We start from the raw sequence: 13,331 nt of genomic DNA, 5'->3' as shown, positions 1-13,331 counted from the left end.
TTGTTGAATTTTATGAAGTTCCTGTTGGCACATCTCTGCGGGGTGCTGTGATCCCGCGGAAGAGCAGGCTTGGCCTCCACTACATGAACTGTTTCCCCCACCTCCAGCATGGGATTTGCTATGGATGCGTTACCGTCCCTTCAGCCACCTTGTTAGTGAGACATGAAATAACGCTGGCCTCAGCATCAGTCCCTGAGGAGCACCCATCCTAACCAGCCACCAGTTAGACTTTGTACTGCTGACCACAACCATTTGAGCCCAGCAGCATGGCCAGTTTTTCATCCACTTTGTTGACTACTTCTTCACTTCCTATGAAATAAATTAGGTTTTAAGGGATCTATGGGCAGCCTGTGGTGGATGCCTGCCTGAAATCAAGGTACGTGACGTCTCCCGCCCTCCCCTAGGCTCAGTCACCTTGTACAAGGCAAGGTCACGTCACCTCTTCTGCTTCAGCCTATTCTGCCTCACAAGGAAAATGTCATTTTGACCCAGGCTAATACAGACAAACAAATGTCTTACAGTATGACATCATCAACCCTATTTATTTGTGAAAGGATTGCTGCAGCTCTGGGAAGTTGGTCTGCAGTGCTCACTGAACAAAACAGTACTGTTTGTAGCAACGTTGGCTTATAGGGTCTGTTAATCAGCCTGTGAAATTCTGTTTCAAAGGCAGCCAGCGCAAAACTCCTGTCATCCTAAAGACTGGGTCTTTTTTAAGAGTGCTGTTAAGATTGCAAAATCGTTTCAAGTCAGCCATTGCAAGGATAATGTTCTTGTAGCCAAATGCTTCTGTGGGTATATGAAGAAAGTTCCATTTATTTAAGTGTTGACTAGGGTCTGTAAACAACTGAATTGCTTAGCTAATTTGTGTTTTGTCTGTCCACTCCATTTTTTTTTTTTTTTTAGTTTTGCTTTTGATGGCTAGGGCTGCCTCTTGTGTATTTTTCAGTCTGTAATGTCTAGAGGCTGTTTAGATCCTGACTCCCCAAGGGGCTCTGTGGCCTTTTTTGAATGCTCTGATTTATGCATTAGAGGCTTAATTCATGACACTTCTGATTTTCTTTTAAATGACTGACCATAACTATCTGAGTTGCAATGGAGGTTACAAAAAGGAAAAGAAAAAAAAAATCAAGAGAATTTTCTTCAAGTTAAGTCTAAACAGATAAAAACTAGATGTCTTTGTGCTTTTAAAAAACATAAAAAATAAAAGCAGGCTTGCAAGTTATGGTTTCTGTCAAAGCTGGCAGCAGTTGAACTGGAAAAGTTTCAGACTCACCACAGACTTGAGTGGTTAAAGAGGAAATCAAAGCACACAAACACTAGCCAACTAGTTTGGAAGAAAGTCAGACTGTTCCAGTCACTGGGACATGAGGACACCACAGGAGAGTTGCCGGCACCATGGTCACTGAACACAAGACAACAGGAAAAAGTTAGGAAGAAAATGGAAGAAGAAAAGTTAAAAACAAACTAACAAAAACTGAGGAATCCTTGGAAGGGAAGAAATTTAGAGAAGTTAAAGCAGATGGAGCAGTTGAGGATGATTAGTTATTTGGTAACTAAAGGTTACTGCTTCCTGTTTTTCTGCACTGTCAGTATGCTTTAACTTGTATTTTTACAGTAAAATACATTTTAATATACTTCAAACTGTAACACTATAAAATAATGAGAAAATCACTTCAATGTTAGGTTGCCTAGTAATTCAAGTGAGACTGTCTAATTTTTCAATAGTCAGTACCTTAACTAGTATTTTCTTTGAGATCCTTAAAAGGTGCTAGGGCAGTATGTCCATGAAGATAATCAGACTGACTTAGCTATATCAGGGATAGCTGTATCAGGGATTCATTTGCTTTTGAAAATCTCCTTGGAGACTGTTAAATGCAGATATAAGACCCCATTTTAAATTTCTAGTTTTAGAATAAATCAGTCATTGGATTTATATAACTGTGTAAATCAGTCCATTAAACTGCTTAGAAAATCTCAAACAGATTTCAGATTGGGCAATTACGTTGATATGTGTGGTCTTCTCTCATTTTAAGTAGACAAAGTGATACACAGCAAAGACTATATACTTGAAGCATGTATCTCTTTTTACTGCTGCACGTACCTTTTTTTTTTCCCACTAAGACTAACTGGTTTATCACAGGGCACAGAGATGACATTTAAGAGCAGCAGCATAGTATTAATTTTAGATAATACTTAGATTCTTGTCCACATCAGAGTTTACAGCATTTCTACTGCTACAACTGGTAGGCCATTTGGGGGCAGAAAGGTTTGTGTAGACGCAGTCATTGGGAGCAATTCTTTCTAGGTTATAAATGGTGAGTTTGTTTTTATTAAGTACTTATTTCTGCCATTATTTTACGCAGACAATTCAGATCCACTTTCCCACAGACATTGTACAAGTACTTTTTTGGAAAATGGTCCGATGGCAATCTCAGATAAATTCTAAATTAAGCCTGGTAGTCTCAGCGCTGTTGAAATACAACTTTTTCCCTCCAGGATGTTTTGACCAGTACAAAAACAATACCTTTTTTTCCCAAGAATCCATGTGATACCTGCTGCATGCTACAGAATTAACTGCAGCCTAATGTTTCCTCTGAGATTTCACCACTCTAAAAGGGTCTGTCCCAAAAGCCATTCAGGAAGTAAAAACAATAGGTCTTATCACAGGCAGTGGTCTACTTTTCAGCCTTGCTTTCTGCAAGGGTGATTCAGGAGCTGCTAACATTGTGAAGATGCATGGTAAATAAAGTAGATTGCTTGTAGAAAGACACTTGACTCCCCTAATCTCCCCCTCTCATTTTTCTTCTTCCCCTTGTGGAGATCAGCTGAGATGCTTTATTCCTGAAACAGAACTCTAAATGTGCTTATCATCTCCCCCTGCTACTTGGTCAAAGTTGTTCTTTTCGTAGTTGCTATTCTGCTAGAAAACTTTGAAAGCTGAATTTTTGAAAGCTTATGAAATTGTTCATTACTAAGCCAATTAGGTTTTTCAGCGCATTCCGTATGTGTTACACTAAGTTATCTGTCCCCAGTAGAGTTTTTCTTTAATGAAATTGTACTGTTTGATGCTTTAAATACTAAGGCAACTGTAAATTCACAGCTCTCAAACTTTATAAATTAAAGCAAGCCTCCAAAAATCCTTTCCTCAGAGGTTATTTTCCAATTACTGCTGTTTATTAGGAGGGAGCTGAGAATAGCAGTTGCTTATGCATGCTGAATTGTTGGGGTATTCCGCCACTGCATCTTGAGGATTAGCTGTGACCAGATTTCTAAGAAACTATCTTTTCTGTCTAGAGTGTTTCTGTCCTAACTCTTTATTTCTACTGCCTTAATTACTTCTATTTGACTGAGACCAGAAGTCATGGACTTCCAAATGTTGTTGCTCTGTATGAAGTGTTGAAAGAATCAATTACTGGCAGTTACAGTTCTGTGGCATATTCTGCTCTGTGCAATCACAGAACCTCATTTATCTACCTGTGCTATTTCAGCTGCGTTGCTTTCTTACATCAGTGACTGTCATGATCTGCCCTCAAAGTTGTGGTCTGTGTAGCCCAGCAGCTATTTGGAAACGCTTCTAAAATAACTTATGACTCTGTGAATCACAGAGCTGTAGTTTGAATTGCAGAGAGTCATTGCAGTTTCCAGTAAACACCTAGCAATGCACGATTGTAGATCAGGGAGGGGGAACACCAATGTATGCAGCTTTGTGGTAGATTGCTTTACCCTTTAATGTCAATCTAGAATGCTGAATTAATTCAAATAATTGCAGAACTTTGGAGGCAGAATAATTGATCAAACAGTTCTTTAGATAAACACTGTGACATTGATGCACTCGATTTTGCTAATGTTAAATTGTTGGCCTTAAAAGTGAACAAATTCAATGTGTGATGGTATAACTACTTAGCTGTGCCCTTTGAATTACCTGCACTTGACTGATGGAATTCAGTTTCACAAAATGCAAATATTTAAAGTACAGAATTAAATCATATTATAGCTTATCAAACTAACTGGGCTGCCTTGTTTCCAAATTCCTTTTGATTAGGAACTGGTGAGACGTTACGAAATAAAACACTGGCTTCAAAGGTCTTTGGAAGAATAAAATTGTAATGCACCTTGATCCTACTACTCAAAACTTAGTAAACAAAAGCTAGTAGAATTCTACAAATGTTTTCTTCTTAGGATCTTTCTGTGCTTGCAATAGATTGTAGAATTAAAAAATAGCATCTGATAGTTGCATCACAGCCTGAGAAAATAAGGTACAGTCCCACACACTGCACAATGTCTTGAAGGGCCATCCTATTTTCTGCTAAAGTTTTGTTGAGAGGCATTTTCTTTCTAAGTAGGCATTGCAGTTTCTAAAATGGTTGGCTACAAACATAGTTTCAGAGAAGTCCTGTTTTTATCACAGAACTTTTGTTGTAATGTTGAGTGTATCTATGTGGCGTAGCCATTATGGCTCATGTCCAAGCTCACTTTGAACAAACCAGTGGAAACAGTATTTCTGTAATAATGTGGTTTGCTGCTTTGACAGATTAGCCATGATGAGAAATAGCTTGCCACTGTTTCCAAACACTTTAAATCCCAAATCTTTTTTAAAGTGAAAACAACTTCCCATGCCCCAGATTTTTAAAGGCAAATATCTTCCATGCCATAGTGGATTGAAAAGCTTTATTGTAAAATGTCTGAACTTCAAGTGCAATAACAGTTTCCTGAAAACAAGTCAGGTGTAGTAGGCATATTTTCTCTTTCATAAACTTTTTTTTTTTTTTTTTTTGTGGTCCTGATCAATTGCAGTTAGGCTTGATAAGATTTAAAAAATTTGGAAGTGTAAAGTAGCATTTATGGAGATAAAATAATAACAAATATTCACAATATTTAACTCTATAAATAGAGTTAAGGCTGTTGTTACGATTTTACAAATCTTTGTAACCTAATAAGAAAACCATTTGTAGAATTCTACTAGCTCTTGCTAAGTAAGTTTTGGGTAGTATCCATCTCCCTTTCATCTCTTGAGAGTATATATTCCATTGTTTCTTTTGCTCAATCAAGCCTGCAAAGGGAGTTTTCCCTTTGCTCACATTACAGAGCATTTTTATCAAAACTACATTTAATACAAACTAAAAGTATTTTACAAAAGCCTAAACCTTCTCTATGAGCTGTACTTTGAAACAAGCAAGTCATGCTTCCCTTTCAGGACAGCTGCTGTATGTTAATGCAAAATACTCTTGTGCTGGAATTATTGAGGCTGCCTAAGGAAGTCTGGTGGTAGGTGCAGAGAGCTGGTGAGGGCGACTGTTACGAGCAATCTTTCTGTATTTGTACTGATGTGTGTTCCAGCATACTGTTAGGGGTGGTGTGCTACTGGCAGATTTATTTATTTTTAGAGCAAGCTTCATAAAACCCTGGATTTATACAACTAGTCATATCTCATAAAAGCAGATATTAGTAAATGTTTTGAGTCAGTTGTGGCTAATGATATTTTACTTCCTTGAATTTCTAATTTGGGAGATCATCAGCTGAGGACTGGTGGTTTTTTGTTGTTTTTTGCCTTTTTTTTTTAACAAGCTCATTAGGTTCATACCAAGCAAGAATTTACTGGATTATTCAGGAAATGAAGAGGGCCGTACTGCTCTCCTTGCCCCAAATTAACCACCCACAGAGCAGCAGGGATCTTCTGTCATATGACACTGTCACGGCTATGCAGCTCTCCCATCTTGCTCACAGATGCTTGGTCTTGGTCAATCACGTTAAATGTGAGTGAATAGCACACTAATTGCACACCACTGTCTGTAATTGAGCTGTTTTCTCATCCTTCAATGAAAGATGTTTTATACTTCCAGTATCTGAGGGTGGAATCCTGTCTTCACTAAACATAGTGGCACAGCTCTTAGTAATTTAAGAGGAACCAAGATTTTGCTCCTTGTCTATGCGCTTGTTCTCATCTGCTGCTGAAATCCACTGATTAGTTCCACTGAAGGGAAGTCCTTATTTGTCTGCCATGTCATGAGTATTCTTACTTCTAATTAGTTCCATCTGTAAGGGCTAGCCTTTAATGTGAAGTGTGTGTTTTATGAGGAATATTACTGTTTTGAAAATGAAGAGCCTGCTTAATCTAATGCACTGCTTGAGCACATACTAACTGAACAATGTGAAGACCACTGTTTCCTGTCTCTACAACAAAATTTCAGGCACTTGACCAAAATGTCAATGATGTTCAGTTCCGTAACGTGCAAAAACTTTTTAACTATCCCCATGGTATTAATCTGTCTGTGGATAATATTTATGTTGTGAAATATTTCTGTGTATTGGGCACATGGATGAATAAATATTAATAATTCAAAGCAAAAGTTTAATAATGCAAACTACTTTATTAAACTTAAGGTGTTGGAAAAACAGGATTTAGTGATTCCAGAAAACAAAACCCTAAAATCTTTATCCAAAACAAGTTGGTGATTGCAAACATGATGACCATTAAGATTTTTTCTCCATAAATGTCTATGGTATCTCTATGCAATAAGTTTTGATCTGTATTAATAGAAAGCAATATTTATAAACCAACTATAAATGTTTGAAGAAGGTTTCCATTTTAACACACACACAAATATATATTTGCAACTCCTAGCCTGCTGGCTTTTTAGTCATGTATATTTGATTTTCAGTTGTGATAAAGTCTGATTTTTAAGGAAATTTTACTTACTGGGCTTGTTTTATAAGATCCACTTGCTGGTGAATGACACTTAGTGTGACGCAACACTCAGATTAAGGAAGAAATTCTTTACTTAGAGGGCGGTGAGGCACTGAAACAGGTTGTCCAGAGTTCCCAAAAACCCTTTTCCAGCTGGTAGACTGTGGTCTGAAGATGTGGGAGCATGGATTTATGAATAATTTGTTATGCTAGAAACTTGGAATAGAGGTTGGCTTACTGGGAGAAAAAACAAACACCCTACGCATACTTATACTTGTGGTTGAGTTATAAATTTATACTTTTAGGAGAAGATAATTCTAAGACCTATGAAAAGTGGTTAGTTCAGCATTCCTACAAATAGTGTTTAAAATCTGCATTTTTGGTCAGCTGCAGTCCAAAAGATTAATTATTTTCCAAATTGGAATTAACAAGTATGATACAAATAGGATTTAGAAGTATTCTTTTCTGTTTGTTTTCTAAAATTCATCCTCTTCTATATTACATCAGTCTCTCTTTTTGTTTTCATTATTTCATTTTGTTTTCATTATCCTCTTTGATTAACAAAAAAAGATGGACCAAATTAGTTACACATTAGACAATATTTTTATAACAGGATTTAATTAATTGGTGTAGACTTGGTAGAAAGTCTGCTTCCAAATTCCAACTTTCAGCCCCTACCCAAAATTAAATCAGCGACCCCCCTGAAGTGTACTTAAAGACTATAATAATAAAGCTTTTAGAAACAATCGTAAACATTTGGAGAATAACTTCCCCTTCTTTTTCCCCACTTATTGCTACACTTTTCCAATCTCTCTCTGTGACCAAGCCCAGGACTTACATTAAAAAAATATTTTCCTATAAAGCAACTATAAGGATGCATGAGAAACTAGTGTATGTTCTTTACTATAAATATGGTTGGATACTAGGTGTGTTTTTTCATACGTTTCTAGATACCAAGTTGTAAAGAGAAGAGGCAGTGAGACATGAGTCAAAAATTGTTAGGTCTTTTAGAAAAGGAATATCGAAGATATGAAGCTTATCCTCAAGGTTCAGAGATTTATAACTTCACTATTTAGTACTGTTGCTTAGTACTTAGTTCTCTTGGTAGTTAGTACTCTTGCTGTGTAATAAATACTATTATCCAAATGCCGAGCAAAATATATACAATGAATAATACATATATGATTTATGCATAAATCATAAGAAAAAGAGCAAGAGGTAATATACTACTTTCTTTATGTTCTAAATGGAACGATATGACAACAAAACAAATTCTATGTAAATAGCATAAACAATCATTTTTACTGTATGTTGATGCTAGTTTAGATTTTGGCTCATCCATTCATATTAGATTAGTGGATAATGCTATTCATTTTCTGACCTTTGCAATCAAATTAAATAACCTTGATGACTTGTTTCTTTTCTGTCTGGTGCCTTGCTCATATCTTTTTTCAGGATAAAGGTGATCATATCCTTTTTAATACTTTATTTAGAGAAAAAAAAAGTGCATAGACAAACACAATTTGTAAAGAAGTTTAAAAAAACAAAAGACACAAAATGTTCTTAAGTAGGGGGACCTAATAACGAAAATAATGAATATAATGAATAATAAAATGATAATTTTATTACTTAAAAATACTATTCGTGGAGACTTCTTGCATTTAATGATATACTATTAAAACCTATCACTAAATTACGTTGCAGTGTCATTTGTGATGGTGTGACTTATCAACTTGAATTCCGTATGTCCAGTATTTGATTTGTCCTTTCCGAAATCAGGCTGTGGACCAGATATTATGACAAAGACTTGGGAACATTTTGGAATATTAGGATTTCACTTGCTGTGCTATTTATATCTATCACCAAGGAATAAAGTTAGAAGTTTATTTTAAATGTCAGTGCTGCAGAAATTATAGATTGTTATCAAGCTTATGATGAAGTAACCCATCTTGAAGAAGGTCCATAAAAGTTTCCTTTTCATGCAGGGTTACAGTTAAAGGTGACAAAGAATTGGTAGTAATCTTTCCATTGAAACACAAACTTTTCCAACAAATTTGTATTTAGAGTTTGTAAATCGAAGTAAATAGTAAAAGTTATTGGTATCATTTTTTTCTTCCCAAATCCTAGCTTAAGGAAGAAAAGTTTAAAATTAAATTTGAGTTTAATAATTTACTTCACCCCAAGAAATAAAATCTTCGTACATCCCTTTACTGATGGGTGAAAAAAATTCTCCTTTGTGGACAGAAGGGACAGTGTTTAAGTAATCTTTTGTTTTATGGTACCTGTGGGGGAAATGGTGAGCTTTGGGGAACATAAAATTTCTTCTAGACACTAGAGAAAGGTGAAGGAAAGTCTGGTTAGTGTACGTACCCGTGTTGTGATGTCTGACCTAGGATTTTTCAGACATTCCTAGGACACTGATCAGAAATCAAAAGTGGAGAGCACAGCTGGCTCATGGGGCAGGATTGTTTCAAATTAAATCTGTTCTAGATGACCTGAGAAAATTGTCAAAATAACTGGCAATTTGACTTGCTTTGGAAAAAACAAAGATTAGTGCAAATATCACCAGTGTAAGCCAAACCATTGTGTATTGTTGCAAAAGAGCAGATGCTTCCACTATGAAACAGATTTTGAATTTCCTTGAAATGAAAGTAGATCTGAAAAAAATAAACTGAGAACTAAAAGAAACAAACAAACAAGCAAAACCAAAACAACCAACCAAACAAAACACCTGTAGGTCAGCCTATAAGTAACAGGTAAATGTTTTGTTTTTATTTATTTGTTTATTCACTCAGTATTATTTTTCTTTAAATGGCAGAAGAGGTCTTTCTACCCTGCTGGAGCTGTAATGAATACAGGCTTTCAAGCTCCTGCAGCATGCTTCACCTGTAACGATGCAGTAACAAACATCTTCCATCAGTGGGCTAACAAATACAACATGGTGTTTGATGGGACTGCTTATAAGGTGTCCTTGTAAAGATATAGATAGCGCTTTGCCTGCAGTATTCTCCCATGCCAGCATTTTCTTTCAGTACTCTTCAGCCCAGCATACTGCGTTTGGGTGCCCAGGTGGTAGCAGGGCTGCCCCGTGCTAGTCCTTGCTGCTCAGGGCAGGATGTGTCTTGAAGACTGGAGTGAAGGAGTGAAGTGAGGCTTGGGAGAGATAGAGGAAGGGTTTGGGATTAAGTTTATATTTACTTGGCAATAAATTAATTTTCCCCATGGTTTTCCCATGACAGCAATTGATGGGTGATCTCCCCACCTTTTTCTCGACCCACGAGCTTTCTGGTTGCCATTCTTCCTTGTTTTATGCCCCTGAGGGGAGGAGTGAGCAAGTGGTGGGTGGAAGCTGTCTGTTAGCCAGTGCCAACCACCGCACCAGGCTGCTGAAGGCAAGGGTAACAGTATGGTGAGGATGTGGCCACGTGCATCACCAATCTATAATGCTGCTTTTGGGGAAGAAAGCTGGCTAAGAAAGCTTTGTGGAAGAAGGCTGGCTTAGAAAGAAAGTGAATGATGTGGAGAGGAAGGAGTGTGGCAGTGGGATGACTGGAGGGCAGCCATCTTAGAAATGAAGTGTTGGGTTGAATGGAGAGTTGTCATCAAAAAAAGTGAAGGGAGGGAGAGGGGGAAGAAGAGGGAGGAGACGTTCTTTGCAAGCCTGGAAGAATTTGAAGGTGTTTGAAAGAATCATGGATGGGAAATGGAGAAATGAGTGCCCTCTGGGGCTATAAGGGAAAGAAAGCCCTGTGTGACATATTGCAGATGGCCAGTGACATAGAATAGAATCATAGAGTGGCTCAGGTTGGAAGGGACCTTGAAGACCACCCAGTTCCATCCCCCTGCCACGGGCAGGGACACCTCCCACCAGACCAGGTTGCCCAAAGCCCCATCCAGCCTGGCCTTGAACACCTCCAGGGATGGGGCATCCACAGCTTCTCTGGGCAGCCTGTGCCAGTGCCTCACCACCCTCTGAGTGAAGAATTTCCTCCTAACCTCTAATCTAAATCTCCCCTCTTTTAGTACATAGTAGAAGATGTTTTCATTTGCTAAATAGGGGACACAGGTCAAGCATAAAATAATTATCTGCTCATACGCTTGATTTCAAATGCTACTCTATTAAACAAGCTTTAAATCCTGCACAGTGAAAGGCTCTTGATTTGCAAAAGAAAAGCAAGAAACAAAAAAAGGTCTGACAGGTGATAAATTGTCGTTGGGTGGGAATGAAGCACCTGGAGCAGGTTGTAAAGGTTCAGATTTAGAATTCTTTTTTTTTCCCCCAATTTTTAATCAACCATTGTATATTTTACTGAATGGCAGGTTACTTCATATACAGTTTTAGTTCTTAGTAGAACATGCTCATCGCTATGGTCAAGTCTCTTTAAAGATTTCTTCTGTAAAATGGACACTAAAATCTGACGTCGTGATCTGATAAGAAAGAATAAATATTATATGTAAATAAGTTAATACATAATTTTCAACATCCAGTCTAGCAGAGAGAATCCAGAATTCTCTAAATGTCCTATGGCAGAACGTAGGATTGGATCAGTGGAGGAAGGTCTCAGGGTCAAGCTGAGGGGCAGAAGGGCACCTGAGAATACCTGAGCAATTTTCTCCACTTCCCAATCCACTGATTGTGCAAACAAGGTATAACCAATGTTTGAGGTGGAATCTTTGGTAAGGAAAACCTTCACAGTTCGCAAAGCAGCAATTACCTAGTCATGGAATTATTAGACACTAATAGAAGACAAGATAGTATATCCAAGTGGTAACCAGCCTTATAGCTGGTGCCTTTTCCTTCAGAAACCACCTGGTTCTATATATGCCTCTTCATTACTCTTTCGAAAGTTATATAATAATACTCCTGTATTTCCAGCATTAGCTTTTTTCAGCACCCAAGTCCTTTACTATGTTGAAGCTGTAAGAATTTAAGGTCCAATAGTCGTGAATAAGAGTTGTTTGTTTTTTTTTAAAGTTTGAAACAATTTAACCTACTAAAAGTGTAGGCCCATGTCAGCTTTAAAAAGGGAGAAGGGGGAAAGAAGTACAATGAACTCCTCTTAACGTTGTGTTTATTACATTCATGGTACGACCAGGATCCAAAGGCTAATCCAAGTAAAACCTGCAGTGAGTGATATGTTGGTTTTTTTGTGTGTTTGTTTTGTTTTTTATCCTTTCCTGCTATTACTTTGAATGAATCTGCCTTTACTGCCATTTCAAGTAAACTAAAAGCATTTACTTTGTTCCTCTAGTTTCTTATGGGAGACTTGTATAAGCTCCGAGATCTTTTGTACCAACCTGTCTTGCCTGTTGATGATTCGGTCTTCATTATATTATTTATTTTGCTTATAAAAGCTAAACGAAATAAGGAAAATCCAACTCAAATGTGTTTTCAAGGATAAGACTACTTAAAATCTATGCATAGTTTTCATAATTTATTAATTTTTATTTTCCTCTCCTTGTTTAGGTTAGAATTTTTGTGTAATAGTGGGACTGAAAGTCTGGATATTTGTCTTTAGTAATGATTTAGTAGTGAACAACTGTTAATTCTGTTATAGCTTTCTAAAAAGATGTAAATTCCCACTCTTTGAATTGGAATATGTGTTTTCCACTGATCATTTTTCTCATCCTCTCTGTAGATGTGAATGATGTTTTAAGGAAGTATGAGACCAAAACACTCTTCAAATCAGTTTAGTTTGTTGATTTTAAAACAGAATACTATTATTTGTTTGGTTGTACATATAAAAGCTCTTTCTTTCAGGTGTTCTTAAGATGTGCATGTAAAGGCTTTCTTGGGAAGAAACTGATTATTTTCATCTTCCAAACAGGTGTCTTAATGCATGTACTTACTGCAAAACGAAGCATGCCAGAGGAGACCTAGCAAGCTATCCCATTGAAGAACTAGTGGACAGAGCCAAGCAGTCTTTTCAAGGTAAGAGGCTTTATCCCTACAATAAAAGTCAGCCTTTGAATCGTACCAGGTCTTATTTTCACATGTAATGATCACGATACAATATGGCTCTGTTACAGAATTGGTGTTCTTAATATGTTGTGGCTGTGTCTAGTGTTGCCGTTGTGGTAGAAAGCCATGCTGTCGTTATGTTGGTGTGCCATTGTTTACAAAATGTAGTCCCACCAGAAGGATTGTTTCATTTTGAATTTAGGCTTGCACAGATAAAGTTCCATGCAAGCATTTTGTCATGATGAAGATGATTTCTATAAGATTTATTCATTTTGCTTTGTTGCTACTTTCTTACAAGGGAAGACAGTAATGTTTTTCACTCAGCAATAACAGTAAATTTCATAAACTTTCATAGGATTCTGAAAACACTTTTAAGATATATTGGTTTTTCTCATAATGGGTTTCCTTGAGGATGTCTAGGATGTTTCTGTGAGCAATACAAAGTTTTGAGGATTAATTTGAAACAAATGAGATTAACAGCTTCCAATAGAACAGGTACTGACGGACTTCTACTTTCAACTTCAATAGAATATTTGTACTGATCTTACATGGATTCAACCACACATCAGTTTTTCATACAGTACAGGACTTTGTGATAATATTTGTCTAAAACTTGTGTTTCATAGTTATGTTAGTTTTACTGAACTGGTATTTGTTATTTGTATCTGAATTTTGCCTTTC

The 13,331-nt window shown here is 36.9% G+C and overlaps 1 protein-coding gene across 1 annotated transcript in view; it reads left to right on the top strand.

Moving 5' to 3' along the window:
* Positions 1-13,331, top strand: part of CDKAL1 (CDK5 regulatory subunit associated protein 1 like 1) — a 434,104-nt gene that overhangs the window by 180,175 nt on the left and 240,598 nt on the right. The window contains exon 9 of the mRNA XM_035549604.2: positions 12,517-12,620. Coding sequence (XP_035405497.1) covers positions 12,517-12,620 — 104 coding nt within the window. The remainder of the gene's footprint in view (positions 1-12,516; positions 12,621-13,331) is intronic.

This window comes from Cygnus atratus, chromosome 2 (assembly GCF_013377495.2).
Source record: "Cygnus atratus isolate AKBS03 ecotype Queensland, Australia chromosome 2, CAtr_DNAZoo_HiC_assembly, whole genome shotgun sequence".
Classification (NCBI taxonomy): domain Eukaryota; kingdom Metazoa; phylum Chordata; class Aves; order Anseriformes; family Anatidae; genus Cygnus; species Cygnus atratus.
This window is presented reverse-complemented; position numbering and strand designations above follow the sequence as displayed.